Genomic DNA, 18,933 nt, shown 5'->3' on the forward strand with positions numbered 1-18,933 from the left:
CCACTGCATATTTACGCGGTAAATATGTGTTGCAATTCCGACTCAAAATGAAATTTGTTTACGTATTCTGTAGTCTGCTGTTCCAAGTCAAATACTGCAAATATCCGGTCACAAATACATCACAGTAAATATGGGAATTTCTGCATCCAGTAAACCTTATTTCACATGCATATTGCAACTTAGTAATGTTTAGTTATGAAAGTGACATGTTTGATTACGTTAACATGGATCGTCTACTACAGTCTAATGGGGTACTGCATCAAGCAATGCTACATCACGCGCATCGGACGTTCCGTGTTGAAACATGATTTTGTCTGTGCAGAATGTTATGTTTGTTTGAAAGGACGCTTGTTCTTTGATTTGTAGTTTGTAAGAAAGGCACAATCCGTCAGAATGAAAGAAATTATTCGTTCTTTTTTCCATCTAAATAATTTCCAATGAAATAAAAACTATGTGATAAAAGAAACGCCAGATGGGTAATGATTTAATATTATTACATTTATGAAACTCGTTGAAGAATGTCAAGCTTTTGCTCGCCAATGCTAGCAAAAGATGGACATTATTCAACTCGTTCCATAAATTCAATATTAAACCATTACTAATTTGAGATTTTATATATATATATATATATATATATATATATATATATATATATATATATATATATCACATACAATATAAATAACATGGCATTTAAAGTGCTGGTATAAAGCAATTTGATATACCAATTCTATTGGTATATCAAATTGTGATCAGCCCATGGCGCAATAATACGCTTATATAAACATTCTCGTTAGCGTCTGCAATTGATTCTAAACCAATGATCAATTTCCAAACATTAATCATTAGTGACGTATAAAAATAACGATAAATGATATTAATAATCCCCGTTTTCTAAATGAATTTAATATGGTACACATTTTCATCACAATCATTTCTGCTTTCTTTTCCCCCCTCCCCTCTCGTGCATAATGGACAAATTACTCATAAATGTGGAGTGAGAGAGAAAAGGAATTTGGATTGGATTAAAACATTGAAATAGAAATTACACCAAGTAACCTACAAGAATATGGTTCGGCGTAATGATACGTATGCACTTTCCTTGGGATCTATCTACAGTGTTTATCAATGATACCAAGTTGCAAACCATGACGACATTATACGGTAAATTTCTCGGTTACGTGGTACACTTTCTGTGATGTATTTAATATTTCGTTGTTGTTGTTTCTTAAACATAGTATAAGGTTCTAAAATTCAATTATTATTAATTAAATATGAAAATGTCAAAATGCATCTCTCTCTCTATCTCTCTCTCTCTCTCTCTCTCTCTCTCTCTCTCTCTGGACCGCCTTAGCCAGATACAAGCTAAAATCTACGAGATGGCGCGCGTACAAGATATTCGTGTGTGTCTTCCCACGATGCTACTGGCCTTTTGAATGGTGGTAAAAGATATGTCAAACAGATCAGAGAGAAAGAGAGAGTTTTGTGGTCAATGATCAATGGTACTGTTACTAAAATAGAACAGTGACTTAGATAAACTGTAAATATATTAAAATATTTTAATTACCACTTCTTGGTTCGTCCTTTCTCTTAGTTTTTATTCCACGTTAATTTCGATGCGCCAGTACGTGATGGCTAAGTGTTCATGTGAATGGCGTAGTTAACCAATCGTTTGTAACGCTTTACTTTCATCATTAAAACCCTCTTTCATATTTAAATCATAAGTGTGTATTACATTGATTTAATCATTGTGAAGAAAAATAGAAACGAAAAAAGAAAACAATCAACTCATCAATAAGCAAAGGTGATTGTGAATAGGCACAAAAGGCATATAACTACATTTGGTAGCGGACACACTTGGGTGATGTGAGGAGTTAATTCACTCATTCAATACACAGCTGCTTGTAGTAAATCTTACCTCCGTTCAAAGGACAAATACATGTATTTGTATGAGATATAAATAAGATATATGTATATATGCCACGAGATGTATACATTTTTCATTGAAAGGAAACTCATCAAGCCTCATTTCCTTTCATGAAAGTTATACATCTCGTATTATATCATTGATACAGCGTTCATACTATACATCTCTCTCTCTCTCTCTCTCTCTCTCTCTCTCTCTATATATATATATATATATATATATATATATATATATATATATATATATATAATATATATCATCAGTTCTCTAATTATTTTAGGACGACTCGTTATTTTGGAAGCGTTTGACGAGCCCGACTCTGATCACTCAGAAGGAAAGTATGCAAACATTTCGCTCCATCATGAAGGCAGGGAGGCGTATGTTGCAATAACAACTGAAATGTCAGAAGATGGAAACCATACTCCTGAAATTGAAAATGCGACCAATGTCTACAAGAGACTGGGGCAGCTGGCGGTGTGCTCAGAGTTCCCATATGTTGTTTATAATCCACAGAGGAATGCTCTTCACCTTGCGGTTAAAAAAGAAGTAGAACCATCTATCAACGAGTCATCAGAATTAGACCCGAAACAAATGTTTCATAATGCAATTGAAAATACACGTAAGAGTTTAGAAATGAGTGATATGCTCGATGCCAAATAAAAACCTTCTGAGTTACTAATTATATACTGTTGGAAGTGTCGTAGTGAAAGATATATATATATATATATATATATATATATATATATATATATATATATATATATATATATATATATATATATATATATATATATAATTAGTACCAAGTCAGAAATTTAGTTCCGTTTAATGACTTTTTCCGAGCACACTTTAAGCTCTTGTTATATCGAATAACTACGAACAGCGTTTGTATGTGTATGCGTGTGTCATGTAGTAATTTGTAAAGGTTATTCCGAATACAGATACAGTATTTTCAATCGCGCCGAGTTTAATTTACGCATGATCCGTATTTATAAAAAGTAGCTCTTAAACAATAGCGAATCCCTTATATGGTACCTGATGACAGAAATTTATATTGTGGCTTAATTAGAATGAGTATTTCTGAAATGTCGCTTCAATTCAACATAAATGTTTAATGTATTTGTCCCATAATAAATATTGTCACATATTTTTGCGTGTGTGGCCTTGATCGTCAAACTTGACATTGTCAGTTTTCTGTATTTAAATTTGTCTGTGTTCAGTTTCAGTTGGAACCTGTAACTCCTCTTTAATGCTAAAAGTTGGTGGGAAACATCCCAGAAGAGGGACAGTAGACAGTATATGTGGGACAGCCATGGGACCTCTGTCACGATTTTCTGAAGATGGCTTGACAAGGTAAGGTCTATAAAGTGTCAATGGTTTTAACAGTTGGACTCATCCAAATCTAAAATTAATGTAAAAGTAAGTAAAAGGTATATTGTTCCATATAATGCAGTATTAGAAAGGATTAAAACAACAGGAAGAAAAATTAAGTCGATTCTTGTTATTTGCAAAGCCCGTTACCTATTGATATCAATGTTGTAATTAATGAGATATAATAATAATAATAATAATAATAATAATAAGGACATTGTATAGCGCCTAATCTTTAGAAGCTCGAAACGCTTTACAACATTAAACACATAAAACATAAAAGAAACATGTATAATGATATGATTGCAAAAAGCAAACACTATTAAATTAGAGAACATAAAACATGCTGAAAATATTTAAGGTAGGAAACATTGTTAGGTCTTTAAATTTGTTCTTGCAGTCGAAATAGGTGAGTTTTAAGAGTACTCTTAAATGAGATCACTGTGTCTTTGTGTCTAAGTTCAGTGGGCAGTTCGTTCCACGTTGCTGGGCCCTGGTATGCAAAAAAAACGTTGTCCATATGACTTCGTTTTCATAGTGGGAATAATAAGTATACGATTGTCAGAAGAGGAACGTAAGTATCTCTCTACATTTCGGATGGTATCATCAAGTTCAGTTGGGTGGCTATATTTGCATATTTTGGTGTCATCAGCCTACAATTGGTGAGACACTGGAAGATGATCTATGACACTTGAGAGCGGATGAGTGTATAGAATGAAAATAACAGGTCCAAACAGACCCTTGTTGACCACCACAACACAGATCAACTGGGCTGGAGTGTATTCCATTTGCGGACACAATCTTCGTCATATTGACCAAGTAGGACTTTAACCACAGTACGGCTGTGTCATGAATGTCAAATACATGCTGGTGTGCGTGTGTGTGTGTGTGTGTGTGTGTGTGTGTGTGTGATTTGGATTTTAACGTAGCTTTAACAAGTTTTCAGTCATATTGCTACGATGTCTGCAGTGTGGCAGTTTATAGTGATGTCCAGCACTGGGGCATCATGCCCCAGACATGTAGCATGATGTCCCACACAGTGACATTAACCTGACACCAGGCCGACCAGTTCTAACTTCTTAATGATGAGCGCCAAGCGAGGCAGCTGTTTGTACCATTTTTGTAAGTCTTTGGTATGACTCGGTCGGGGATCGAACCCACGACATCCAGCATCCGAGCCAAACGCTGTAACCACTAGGCCACTGGAGCGGTCAAATACGTGCTGGAGACGGTGAAGTAATATGTCATAATCTAGTGTGTCAAATGCTGCAGACAAATCAAGGAGGATGAGGACTGTAATCTTTCCACTATCCAAAGCAGAGAGAAGGTCATTAACTACGTTCAGAAGAGTAGTTTCAGTAATGTGGCAAGGACGATATGCAGACTGTACATTGCTAAAAAGACTGCTTGAACCCATGGGTGAAGTCAAATAGGTATGTTGGGCTGGAGTCTGTCAGTGAAACGTAGCACATAGAACAAATTTTGTGTTTGATTCTGGATTGAATGGATAGCCAGTGTGCTCTGATCGTGGTATTCTAATGATGATCCGAGCAGCTATGTTTTAACTTTGTGAAGTTTCTGGAGTAGATATTGAGACCAACCAGACATAATTGAATTACAATAGTCCCGTCTTGAAAGTACTAATGAACACACAAGTGTTTTATTGGCATTAACGAAACATATTTGTGAATGGAGCTGATGCATCTCAGCTCAAGATATGCAGCCTTACACAATATGTTCATGACATGTTGGTGCAGTGTGAGAGTACTGTCCAGAGTAACACTTAGGTTTCGTACTGATTGTGTGAATTTAATATTGGTGTTCTGATATTTATTGTTGGAGGTAAAGGTTGTGAATGAGAAAGTCTTTGTGTTGTAATCAGAATGGCTTCAGTTTTATCATCATTCATCTGTAACTTGTTGCGTGTCATCCATGATTTCACATCAGAAATGCACATCTCTACACCTTGGATGATAGCATCAACTTCAGTTGGGTGGCTAGATTTGCATATTTGTGTGTCATCTTCGTACATTTGGTGAGACAATGGATGAATATCTACGACACTCGAGAGAAGCTGAGTGTATATAATGAAGAGAACAGGTCCAAGAACAGACCACTGTGTAACACAACAACATAGATCAACTGGGCTGGAGTGTATTCCATTTGCGGACACAATTTGCATCCTGTTGACCAAGTAGGACTTTAACCACAATAAGGCTGTATCATGAATGTCAAATACATGCTGGAGACGGTTAAGTAATATATCATGATCTATTGTGTCAAATGCTGCAGACAAATCAAGGAGGGTGAGGACTGTATTATTTCCGCTATCCAAAGCAGAGAGAAAGTCATTAACTACTTTCAAAAGAGTAGTTTCAGTACTGTGGCAAGGACAATATGCAGATTGTACATTGCTAAAAAGACTGTTTGAACTCATATGAGATACAAGTTGTGATAGAACAACTTTTTCTAAGATTTTTTATATGAATTGGAGAATAGAAACTGGGCGGTAGTTCTTTAAATCGTTATGGTCGAGTGCTGGTTTCTTCAGCAGAGGCTTTACAATGGCAGTTTTGAAAAATGATGGGAATTCCCCGGTTGAGAGAGAGGTATTAATAACATCAGTTAGTGAAGACGATATTGGAACTAAACACTGAAGCAGCACTGATGTTAGAATTGGATCAAGTTCATATGACTTTGGCGCACTCTTCATCACGATTGTACCTACTAAATCCATAGAGACAGGTTCAAATGCTCCTAACTGTTGCCAATGAAATTCCGTATCGCAACTGTATGGTGAAAACCATTAAATTGAAATTGCGTTGCCTAGCTTATCTCTAACTGTTTGTACTTTGTCACGCAAGAAATTTGCAAACAGATCCTGAAGGTCGACTGGAAAGAAGGTTATTGGAAGTGGTGTACATTTGTTCCTTGACATTAGCTTGTTTGTAATCTTGAAGAGCTCTTTGCAGCTGGAATTTTCCGTGATCTTAGTATTGTAGTGGGCTGATTTCGCTGTGTGGACTATGTTTGTGACGTTCTTCTTAGCGGCTTCATAGATTTACTTATTAATAGTGAGTCTGGTGGAAAGCCAAAGCCTCTCAGCTTTACGGCGGTCTCTTTTAGCAGTGCGAAACCGGTCCCTAACACTGCTATACCACGGAGAACACTTTTGAATTTATACTCTTCTTGGTTGCTGGGGCATGTTCTCCAAGTCATGAACGCAGGCAGTTATCGAGTTGTTCTGTTGTAGGAGGTAAGCAAGTTGTTAGGTTTGCTTGGATCTCATGCATTAGTTTGGTCCTATTTATCATACGGAGGTTTCTTTTAGTAGCACATAAAGGTGGAGGGTCAGAGACTGATACGTCAAGATGGCATATAATGCAGAGGTGATCTGATGCAAGTTCGTGGGATACCACTGATGACCGTAGAATATTATCATCAGGTCTATGAAGAATCCAGCCTAAAATGTGACCATGTTTATGGGTGGGTTGGTTAACTGACCGTTTGAGGTTGAAAACATGAATGGAATCTAGGAGTTTGTATGTTGATGGGTTTCCAGGACAGTCAAAGTGAAAGTTGAAATCTCCAATAATAACCATGTTGCTACCTATCGAATTTCCATACTCCATGAGATTCGAAAACTGCTCCGAAAAGAGAGATTCAGTCAGCTTGTTTTATCTACTAGGAAGAGGGCGGTAGAGACAGAAAAATGGACTGACCTTTGTTCCAGTGTGAGTGTGGTTTGAACTAGTTCAAACGATGTGTGGCAGAAATTGAAGGTTGTGGTGTTATTAAGACGTTTGATCATGGAGTTCTTGCGATGACATTCCACCTTCGCGAGAGTTGCGGGGGACGACTTGATGGAGTGACTAGTGGTTGTTAAATTCGCCCATTTGGGCTCATCGCCTGATGTTTTAGCCATGTTTCTGTCAGGAAAATGACTTCGATATTCTGTCGTTGATAAAATTAACTATTTCTGTGCGCTTTTCCGGTGGTCCTACTGATTGGGTATTAAAAAATGCGATACGCAGTGGTATCTCTTGGACAGTAGACACAAAGGTTGACGATTTAATAGGGATTTGAATTAGGTTATCAAAATTAACGGCCGAATTTTAAAACTGTTGAGCCGGAAAGGGCAAAAGAGAGATAAATGGAATTTTTCTCCCTGTTCTAAGCCGGTCAGCTTTGAAACTTTCTTTTTTGTGCCTCCGTTTACATTTAAGTAATGATGAATTTAGTACAAGTTCGTTTAGTCACGTGCACAATGTAGTATGGAGAGCCAAGCAGTGGTCATTTAAAGCAATTTGTGAGGGTCCATCATAGCATAAACGGGTGGACTAGCAAGTATCACGTGATGGCGGTTTGTTCAACAACAAAGGACGTTTTAGCAGTGGAGCAAGACAGCTGAGAAAAAGTCTAATTGTTCTCGTTTCCAAAACAAAGAGATGAAGTAACACATACCAACTGAACAGCCAATGCATGATAAACACAATAACGTAGACGAAGACAGGCAACAAGCACATATATCATGAAAACGGCACAGAAACCAGAACAGATGCTTCAAGCCGGTTAAATGGTAGCGGCCAGTTTGAATTATACAATGATTAGGAAATATAATCATATTTTATTAACAAGGCAGTTGTATTTTGTTGCTGTTCATATTGATTTTGTACACCAAGGTAAGTTTTGGAGTGGGTGGAGTGGCGGATTATTTATGATTATCCAGTCTCCTACGAAATCCACGTCCGCCTAAATTTAACTATAGCTGTTTTAGTAAATAATAATAATAATAATAATAATAATAATAATAATAATAAATGTATGAAGGATTGCACCATGAAAAACTCAATAGACTGCAGACATCTTGTAATATTAGAAGTGAAATGTTGGCACCGTGAAAATAATCTCTCTTTAGCTTATAATAAAATGAACGTTTGCTGAAGTTTGGGATCTACTTCTTCGAGTATATAAATTATATGTAACTTTTACATTGAATAGATACGCATTTTCTTTTCAGACTGTATTACTACCACTTTGATGACGTTGAGTTTGCACCTGAGACGAGCACCACAGGTTGGTGTGGGTCTAAGTCCAGACAGTGCAGGTCATGTGAACGAGCTAACGATTCTCAGGGAACCTGGGATTGGTGTGGTACAAGACTCATGACACCTCGTCTAGCTCTCCGGCTGAGAAAACTAGCTAAACTTGCGGACCGGGAGTCACGAAGTAAGTTCACCTTGTTAAAGAAGATTAATAACATGGAGTAATCTATATCCCCCGCCCTGACAAATTGTACATCTGAAGACAAAATGATGTAGAATAGTGTCCCAGTTGTTCTTCGGATAGGAAACTGAATGGTAGATGGATGGAACGCAAGATGGACAACAGACTAACAAACATTGAAACAGAAAAACATTTAAATAAAACAACAAAAAGCAAAAGGCACATCAAAAACCACAAATGTGAGATCCATATAAAGTTCAATATGTATGCTAAGAACAGTTTATTATTTTGTCCCAAAAACAAAATTTATATGATGGTTTGAAGAAATATTAAGTTGTACTAAAGCTGACGTTTCTCGATATGAAAAGATAATATTGATCCAGTATGCGTGCATTAACTAATTAGGTGTGAATGAAGAACGGATTGACTGTCGGATGAATTAAAGGGGTGTATTCACTTTCTATCTACTTTTCAAGGATTTTGTATTATGACACAGTTCAACAGTCTAGACACAGTGTTGAAGCTTCATTATATTAGAGTATACTTTTTGAACAACTGCCCAAGGAAGTTGGCGCGAACGAAAGAAAATAATTCGTTCCCTCAGTTTCACCTTTGTTTTCTTATTCATAAGTCTTAAGTTTTAATTATTTGTAACGTTCTCATACGTGTGTTTGTTCAATCTTACATCCACCAATCTCACCTGGAACACATATTTGACTTATAGTGTATATGTGCTACGTAGTTCGTTTTTCTGTCGATCCATCCATTCCCACCTCATATCCACACCAAGTTCCAACACTGTTTACATATCCCAACAAAAGTTGGTGGACATATTAGACTTGTGGTCGCGTTGTGCATTTTGCTATTGCTAATTTTTCAATGTCAACATGTTCCATCTTATAAACGGAACTTTCAAGAATGATACTACAAGACTCCTTCTAAATGTTGTGTCTAGCCTGCTGAGCTATGTCATAATAGAGTAGCTAGAAAGTGAAAGATAGGTCACCCAAACTGAATACACCCCACGTTTCACGACTGTACATTCAACAATGTCAGAGAATTGGGTGAAATGCAAAAGCTTAACGTAATCACAGAAGCGAAAATATAGGTCATTGTAATCTATTTCTGTATGTAAGTATTAACCTTCAAGATGGATAGAACCATCGTGTTAAATGACTATGCATAAAATCGTCAGACAAACTGAGCTAAATACCAAACATAACTTAGTCACAGTTACGTGAAAATTATGTCATCATGACATGTTTGCACCCTTCAAGATAAACTGAACCATTACGTTTCGTGACTGTTCAATGTCAACGAAAGTAAGCAGAATGCAAAGGTCCTCTCTGAAGCGTGAAATGTAGGTCACCGTGACATACTCTGGCTGCGTTGAGTATGTCCAAGATAAATAAACCCATTACGTTTCATGATTGTATATAAACAGTGTCAAAGAAAATAAGATAACTGTCAATACTAAACACTGACTCCTGCAACTCCTACGATAAAGCCAACAGAAAAATGACTTTTGTCTCGTTTGTGTCTTGCAGTCAAGACAATAAAGCTTCAGTCAAATAATGTTATGCATTTCCAATAACTTTCAGAAATAATGGTTGTTGCAGCGTTTGTGGAAAACAAAGAAGGCAGTAATGGCGTCAGCAACTACTCATCGCTGTATTATGAAGGGAGGTAAATATTTCAGATACTCAAACTGGATTTTTTTCATGTGAAGATTAAGGAAAAACCACTTCTTTCGGATAGAAATGAAATAACTTTCTATTTCGATTCGCTCAAAATATTTTTGAAAGGTTACACAAATACATCTGTTTCATACACACGCACACACACACACACACACACACACACAAACACACACACACACACACGGAGTGTTTTAAAGCAACAAACGTACTTTATTAAATTGAATATCAGAGAATAGGGTTCTAAATAAGTAACTAATTCATACGGTAAATTAAACACTGAATTCAAACAAACAGATGTAATGTATTCGTTTATATTACCTTTTGCATATTAACAACACTTGTGATTGTATTCCTTTCTAAATTAACCGTACTTATTCTGTCAGTTTATGTCAATGCTGAAAAAGGACTTTTGTGTATGCTATACATAACTGTACATTTTGAAACAAAGACAAATTTTCTTCTTTTTCCAGAGCAGCTAGAATCAAGTGGTCAAATACATCTACTGGATTTTCAAACTCGGTAGAAGAACTTGCCAGATTAGCTGTCTGTGCAGGATTTGACTTTGTGGTTATACCCAGTAATTCCTTCATAGAGGTCTTTGTAAAATATCAGGAATCTTTTCAAGCGAGGAAGGTGTCCTTTCCCAGTGGCAGATTTATAATGGCAATATCCGTATATGAAAACCAATCGCTGGAGTATTCTTATCCGAAAGAACTCGATGGAGAACCCATCAAGCCACTTTTACTTGATGGTCATTTAGGGGAGATTCCATTATCTGAAAGTTATTTCGTTAAGGATTTCAAACATCAGGACCATCGATATTTCAGAGTTGACTCTTCGCTAGTGGATTGTTTGGAAGAGGCCTCGACGGAGTATGGTCAAAAGCTTTTCGTTATCCCTGGGTCTGCGTACCGCCCCCAATCCGAAAACCTTAGAAATCTGGACACACGACATCCAGAGGAACTGTTTCGATTCCAAGCTGGCCAAGCCGTTGAGATAGGACTTCAAACAAAATTTGATCTAAAGGATTTGGCAAAAGTAGGAATGTCTGTCATTCGTCACTGTGTTCCAATGCTTCAGCTTCAACAGAGGTCAATTGGCCTTGGTTGCCATAGTGACCGATTGTATCTGGATATCCGGCCCGTATTTGCTCATGAAGAAACCGATGTTATACACTTCTGGAATGGGGGTGGAGATGCCTTGTTTAACCTTCTGAGGCAGGCTGTTGAATCAGTTAATTCAGGTTGGACTTCACTCCTTATATCTCCTCATATCTAAATAGTCTTATATGATATGTTTTCAAACATGAAAGTGCTTCTTCTAAAACCTTGAGAGAAGATAATAAAGTGCGGAAAACCTCCATTACCAGTGTTTGCATACATTTTATTTGATCAATATATTTAAACTCTCCCAATAGTTTGCGTGATTCTAATATTCAAAGCTATGTTGTTATAAATATACTTAGATAAATTTGCACAGCCAGGCCATAAAGTGTCATCATATATCTAGATAACGTTTTCCAGATGATTTCATCTTTAAATGATCACTGCTGCAGGACATTCGTCCTAAAGAAAATAAAAATCCATAACTACATTATCCTTTTAGGAGGAGTGATTGTGGTGCCTTTGAATAAAGCTACAATGTGCTCCAGCTCCATCATTAGCTCGGACCGATTCTACCTGAGTTTTCAACTAGGACATCCGCCGTATGTATACTCACTTTGAAAATGTTTAAAAGTAATCTCTTCGTGTATCTTTGTCTTTTGAATGAACGACAAAATATTCGTTAATACATAAATTGCTAACAATTTAAATTGAAGAGGTATGAAACTTAAAATGGAAACCTAGCAGATTTCGCAACAAGGCTTCTCTAAACTTTTAAATTATGGTAATCGTTTTCAATTCTACGGTTCCCTAAATATTTGCATCCCATTTTACATTATCTACATTTTACCCGCATTATTCACGTCAGTGTAATAAGTTAGTTCGTAACTAGGATTTTTATTACCGACAGATTGCTCGCTCCAGTTTTGGACATCAGCCATACCGATATAATAACAGTAATGGCATATGGCCACTGATCTCGTGTTTTTCATGTTTATCAAATTCCTTCTTTCAGGTAAATTGTTGCTTTTTGATCAGCTGATAAAAGATCAAGTCAGAATGATTATCGAGAGAAGCGTTAAACCCCTTACCTTTGGCGTCAGGTGTAAATCCTTCATTCCTATTTTAGCTAATATTAAGTATATCTAACCACTTTTTCACACCTCTATCGCAGTTCTCGGCAATTTTATTAATATAACATTTTGATCATTATATTTTTATGTTTTGTCCCTCAATACGTTCACCTATCTACATTTCCAATTTGTAGACAATGCGACCTACCCAATGATGACTCTTTCTGCCGAAGAGCACGTCCTTTCTTACAAGAAGAAGCCAGAAAGCTTCAAGAGCAAATGACCTCAGCCGCCGGGTCAGGTCGACTGCCTCGGCAAGAAATTATGGACGAAATTAATGAATGTTTAGTAAATATCTGCGGGGGCTGTCCTGGCTCAGGTAATCTGACACTGGTATAGAAATTGTGGAACATAACGTATAAAGTTATTTTTCTCTTCTACTTACTTGCCTTTATTCGTCTTCTTTCTTACATCTCCTTCTTATTGCAAGCTGTCAAGGCAAAAAGGTAATCAGTTTTTTTTCTTCAATGCATACAAATATATGTGGTTAGCCCAAAGTAAAACCTATTAACCAACTCAAGTGCACTTAAATCAAACTTTTATAAGAGCTATGGAGATCAGGTAAGATTTTATCAACAATAGGGAGTCCATTTTTTAAATTCTTTCATTAGCTATCGTTTCGTCTCATACAGTGCTGTTATAAACAAATGATTTGAAAATTATACATTTTTTGATGACTCTGATTGACCCAGGTATGTGCGGTGATAAGAAAAGTAGTAGCAGACGTTAAACAGATCCGTATACACGCACGTTCTTCAAAGTAAATATGACATCGAAGATTAATGGCTTTCGTAACGAATACACGCGCTTTGACCCAGTTGCGCATTGATAAGTTGAGTCCAAATTCCACAATTTTATCAACATTTTTTCATCAATATACCAATCCGAGGTAAATATTTAAAAGAATGTTTTCTTGGCATTAAACCTAATTCCATCCATAACATAAGACAATACTATAATATTTGGATTTGTATTCTGGATTTAGTTTTTCACAAAGACTATCATTGTTTTCAAACATCTAATCGGCATATTTTAAAACTTCGGAAATGTTAAATTATATATATATGATGGGGTGTTCCCACCTGCTAGAGCATTACAAATATAAAAAGGATGCATGGAATATAGAAATACTGAATTTGCGAATAAGAATAAAAACTTGAAAAATATATGATATATCTTTTAATTAATGACAGATTTATAATTCACTGTAAATGCATAATTATTTCGAGAAAACAATCATGGTAAACTGGGAATCCAATTTAACCTTGTTGATAGCATGAGAAACATTTGTTTTGCTGACATGGTATTTCTGATTCTGCTCCACAAAAAGACCTGCTTCCTGTTTGTAAATGTGTATGAACCCATGAACTTCAAACTTATTGTTTAATTATGTGTTAATCTGGGAAATTGCATGTGATTGGATAGTCATTAAAAAAAAGAAATCTGTACAACATCATTAAATGCTTGAAATTTCAATGTACCAGGTATGCTATGGTACGTTTGTATATGCATGTCTACTTGTAGGGTTGGGCAAAATACAGTCCGTCTAACACTCTATCCTGCCCGCCGTGACTCCAGGCAATAAATGAAACCACTTGAATCTGCCTCTATTTAAACTAACATATACTTTGGGTAATAATGTACTCAGCTAACTGTTGTTATTATTATGGGAATAACATAATGGGTCGTTATACAATAGATTGTGTGCTAATCTCATTAATATAGTGGAAATGTGCGTCCCGTTATGACTTACAAAATTTGTGGAATGGCCCTTCTGTGAAAATAATCCCCACCCTAGATACAGGGACCTTGATTTCAAACGAATGGCTTTTTCATATGAGTAAACGTGTGTGAACTCGATATTTTATTGTTGGCTTATGTGTGCATCTGAGTGCTCACGTATATTTGTGTAATCATTTGCAACAATATTATCGTTAAAGGTATTTTAAGTGTTGGAAAGTGTTTGTGTTCCCGTGCATTTAGATGCTTATCATTTTCCATGTAGGGCCTATGTGGGACAAGAAAGTCAAGGCCTGTTCCGTCATGGTGGCCAAATATTTGAGTCGTGCCAGCTCACCATTCCTGAACTTGAATAACAAGACAACAATCTTCAATCCAGAAAATACAGAGTCTACGGTTCATTCTCTCGCCTGTCATGATGGAAACGTTTGCATAGAGAATGTCCAGATTTATTCTTTACTTAGTAAGTGTTAAGTTACACACACACACACACAGACACACACACACACACACACACACATATATATATATATATATATATATATATATATATATATATATATATATATATATATATATATATATATATATATATATATATGACCGAATATCTTCGGAAATTAACTTCTACATTGCGCTACTTTAATGAGGTTGTAAAGAAAACATGTGATACAAGAAACTTTCTGTTGTGGAAAAATTAATTAAGAACGATTTCGACTGGTGGATTGATTGGTATTTCACGACATATCAACACATGAAACATTTTATCGTGACGTGGTAATTGGAGTAAAGTGTATAACCAAAAGGGACACCACGCTAGCCGGTTCAACCTGGGTAGAATATGAGCCCGCTTGGCTTCCAATCGATAATCCGACAAACTTAATATGGTCTCACCCACATTCAAAAAGCTATATCGACGGTCTTGAGAAACATGCACAATCTTCTTTTTTATCACTAACGAAACTACAACAGAAATTACAGTAATTTCCCTTATTTGTTTGGTACCTCCAGTATAGATGACACGGTGTAGATAATACCTTATGCTCATACAGAATTGCCGCATCTATTTTCAGTGCCAGTGATATCGGCACGATACAAACCGAATGCTCAGGATAGCGTGGAGGAAAGATTGTTTAGCAATGAGAACAACCCCAGCCCGTTACTTGAGGTAGTACATCAAGAGCTGGCAATGCATGCCAGTGGTGTTGTTAAAGTTTACATCGATACTCAAAGGGATCTGTCTATTCTGCGAGCTGTTCTTAAAGTAAGCATCAAGATCCTTTACGACATATATTTATTTAAATAAGTCGATATTGTTATGGAAAAAAGAAATACTTTGTCTGCCAACAAAAAATCTACTTTTGATCACAAACGTATCAAATGTATACAAAAAACTTGCTTTCTTTCCACTGGGTATGCAGACCACTGTCAAAAATTAATTATTACACCACTAGGTACCATGGCATATCGTGTATTGATCTAGTTGCCTAACTTTTCAAAACTATGACATGATCGAAATTATTTTAGTCTCAACAATGCCACTTGAGCATGCACATTTGTTTTATAAAGTCAGTTATCACAATCTTAAATTGTCAACCCTGTCATCGCAAAAATTCAATATTTATTTTCGAATTATTCTGAATATTGTGTAAACGTTTTCTTCATAAAAAAAAGTTTAAGTTCGTAAAAGATTAGCAAAAGATAACTCGCCAGGATTTCTTACATAACCAGTTCATCAATTATTAAATTATAAAAATAGCTGCAATTCCAGAGTTATAAAAGAAACTACAATACGGACATTCAAGAGATTTGTTACTCGTCAAACTGACATAATGACCATCCAATACTGTTCATTGTTTACCAGAATACAAATTGATAAACATAAATAACAATTTATACCACTGATGCATGTACGATTGTATAAAGGCACCAACTTTTTGTTCCTATATAAATAATCAAATATGTAAAGAAAATTAATGCCCGAAAAAGAAAATATTAAGATCCGCCACATCTTATCAAACAAAGTCAAATAAATTCATTCCCTAAATTGATGTTATGTCAAATTTTAAAAATTTGCTGAATTATTTAGCTTGTGAAAAACTAAATTACTTTAAAGCATTAGGAATGTAATATTGGTGCTGAAAGTTTTATGGATAAAAGTTTATGGTGTGAGCAATAAATTTATATAGGGTTTCCAGTCAAAATGTTTCTAGTCGGATGTGTTGCATTGAATATTGGTTCCTATCCTTGATTCCAGGGCTATCAGCCACTAAAGTCCCGTTGTTTAAATATGATTTGCTGCTTATCGTCTGTGCAATAGACCGTATCAGGCTTTATAAGCAAAGATTTACCGTGTAATTTTAGGTGCTAATGGTATTCAATCCAAACGTCAGCCTTGTCGAATTCCACATCAGCTCCACCTTGAGGAAGGACTCAATCATGGCAATCCTGCAGAGAAAAGTGGAGACGTGGGCTGGCACCGTGTGTAATGAAAGGTCAAGGTTCGCCATTGCACCCTTCAATCTGTACGTTATACACGAACACATCATGAAGCGGAGCATCGAGAGAAGTCTTCCTAGGAATCAGAATCAGCTGAACCTGAAAAACTGGGAAATTAATTGGCTCATGAAACTCTGATTCCTCGAAGTTTACCTGACAACTTCTTTTCTGTTTACTTTTTCATCAGTTGCTTTGAGTTCTGATTTGAATATCATTAATATTTGTTTAAAAATAATGTGCATACATTTTGAAAATAAAACATTTTGGCAAATTATGTATCTTAATTTTGGCAAGAACACTCTTTTGCGTGTGTGATTGTGTGCGTGTGATATGGATGTTTAACGTAGCTTTAACAATTTTTCAGTCATCTCACCACGATGTGACAGTTTATAGTGATGTCTAGCACTGGGGTATGATGCCAGAGACATGTGGCATGATGTTCCCACACAGACACATTATCCTGACACCAGGCCAACCAGTCCAAACACTAACTTCTTAATGCTGCGCGCCTAGCTAGGCAAATGTTAGTGCCATTTTTTTAATATAAATCTTTGATATGACTCGGTCGGGGCTCGAGCCCGCGTTTTCCCGCATCCGAGGTGGACTCTCTAACTACTAGGCCACCGGAGCGGTCACACTCTTTTGCATTTAACCTGCCATCATATTACCTATTTAACTGACTGAAACTAAGCAAAGCGATAGGGAAGATATAAGTATACCCAAAATATTGCAAAATCTAAAATTAGATATGTATATATTAGCCATATGGTGCCAATGAAAAGTAATGGTCCAAGCATGGAAAACAACAGAATTACACAAATGCTCTTGAAGCTGAATCCTTCCAAACAAATGTTAAAAAAGAGAGAAACGAATTTCCGACATACTTCCAAAATTAATAAATGAGTTGAAATGCAGCACCTCAACACATATTTGGCTATGTTGGTGCCAATTAGAAGGAAAGTTTGAAATTTACAAAACTTAAGAATTCCACATGAAGCAATCAGAATACAAATCTTTTTGTCCAAAAGAGGGGACATTAGATATGGCAATGTTACGACTTTAGGCCTTAAACTATGGAACATAAAGAAGCGAAACCAACAAGTTTAGTAAAAATTCAACAAATAATTTATTTCTCTAAGTTACAACATAATAATTTAAGAGACATTTTCAGTATTGTGATTTAAATCCCAAATAATTCTAAATGTCCTATCACACGTCATAATGTATAGAATGTTCCGAGTGAATTCCAATAATAATGAATATCTTGATGCGCCGTGATGATGCAATACAGGAAAACCATTGAAGAAGTTCTCAATAATCCAAAAGTGTTGACTTTGTGCAATAGCTCAGTCAGTTCATTGTAATTGCAAAGAGTAATTTAAATATATCTGAAGACAACAATAAATTATTCCAAATATTTGTCTTAAAACAGGAATAAAAAATTGTTAACCAAACCTCAATATATACAAATAACAACCTGACGTATGATGCAGTTGTTTTTGGAGAGCTAAAATATCCGATGGAAAATTCAACAAACTCTTGAAATCAACATTGTGTTTACTACCTAAACTCAAGACAAAAGTCAGGTAGGCATAAAACCATTCACAGCCCTCAGCCACAACATGAAAAAAGTCAGGTATGAAAAAACGCTACCCTCAATCACAGGCACAAGTTAAGCACGCAAATAAATATACATAACAGCAATTTCATCTTCAGTATAAAGTCAGTTTAGCAGCCTTCGATTAATTCTTGATCAACTTGAGACAAAATGCTTGCTTTTGACAAGATATGGGTTAAATCATATAGTATAACATTGATTGATGATTCTTGCCATACAGCTTGACGTAATGCCATCTTGCTCCATCTGTCTGCTTCTCCGGTGTGGCAACGTTTATGTTTCATGTCCGTATAATTTCATTCTAACTAATATTTGTCTTGTTCAAAGACACCTAATTTTCTGCCTTACTGGAAAGTCTAATAAATCAACTGGAGAAAAAAATCAAAAATGCAGAAATCACTTCTTTCGTGCGATTGAAATTAAGATTGAGATAGAGACTATACGAATATACACGGAAATAGCTTTATCATCTTAACCTGCACCCTACCCCACCCCTTAAGTACACCCCCTACCCCGCAGCACAACATGTATACACCAACACCAAATAAAAAAGCATTTAAAGTGGAAATATGACAAGGTATATTTGTAGAGCAAAGCTTTTAAAATATTTTAGTGA

The 18,933-nt window shown here is 36.0% G+C and overlaps 1 protein-coding gene across 1 annotated transcript; it reads left to right on the forward strand.

The window, feature by feature from the left end:
- The first annotated feature begins 1,028 nt into the window (after nucleotides 1-1,028).
- Nucleotides 1,029-16,973, forward strand: LOC149775365 (uncharacterized). The gene is made up of 11 exons (XM_089943426.1): nucleotides 1,029-1,164; nucleotides 2,208-2,546; nucleotides 3,148-3,280; nucleotides 8,319-8,527; nucleotides 10,126-10,210; nucleotides 10,695-11,467; nucleotides 11,830-11,929; nucleotides 12,595-12,779; nucleotides 14,466-14,663; nucleotides 15,274-15,464; nucleotides 16,565-16,973. The coding sequence occupies exons 1-11, from the start codon at nucleotides 1,083-1,085 to the stop codon at nucleotides 16,835-16,837; spliced, it is 2,568 nt and encodes an 855-aa protein (XP_089799552.1). The 5' UTR covers nucleotides 1,029-1,082; the 3' UTR covers nucleotides 16,838-16,973.
- The last annotated feature ends 1,960 nt before the right edge of the window (nucleotides 16,974-18,933 follow it).

Source organism: Sinohyriopsis cumingii, chromosome 19 (assembly GCF_028554795.1).
Source record: "Sinohyriopsis cumingii isolate HCF-2022 chromosome 19, ASM2855479v2, whole genome shotgun sequence".
In the NCBI taxonomy this organism is placed as follows: domain Eukaryota; kingdom Metazoa; phylum Mollusca; class Bivalvia; order Unionida; family Unionidae; genus Sinohyriopsis; species Sinohyriopsis cumingii.

What these genes read in the sequence shown, in the direction of transcription:
- LOC149775365 (XM_089943426.1), top strand. Translation starts at nt 1,083, where the DNA reads ATGATACGTATGCACTTTCCTTGGGATCTATCTACAGTGTTTATCAAT. An exon ending in TCGCTGTATTATGAAGGGAG is followed by an intron (nt 10,211 to 10,694) that starts GTAAATATTTCA and finishes TTCTTTTTCCAG; the next exon opens with AGCAGCTAGAATCAAGTGGT. An exon ending in TTTCAACTAGGACATCCGCC is followed by an intron (nt 11,930 to 12,594) that starts GTATGTATACTC and finishes TCCAATTTGTAG; the next exon opens with ACAATGCGACCTACCCAATG.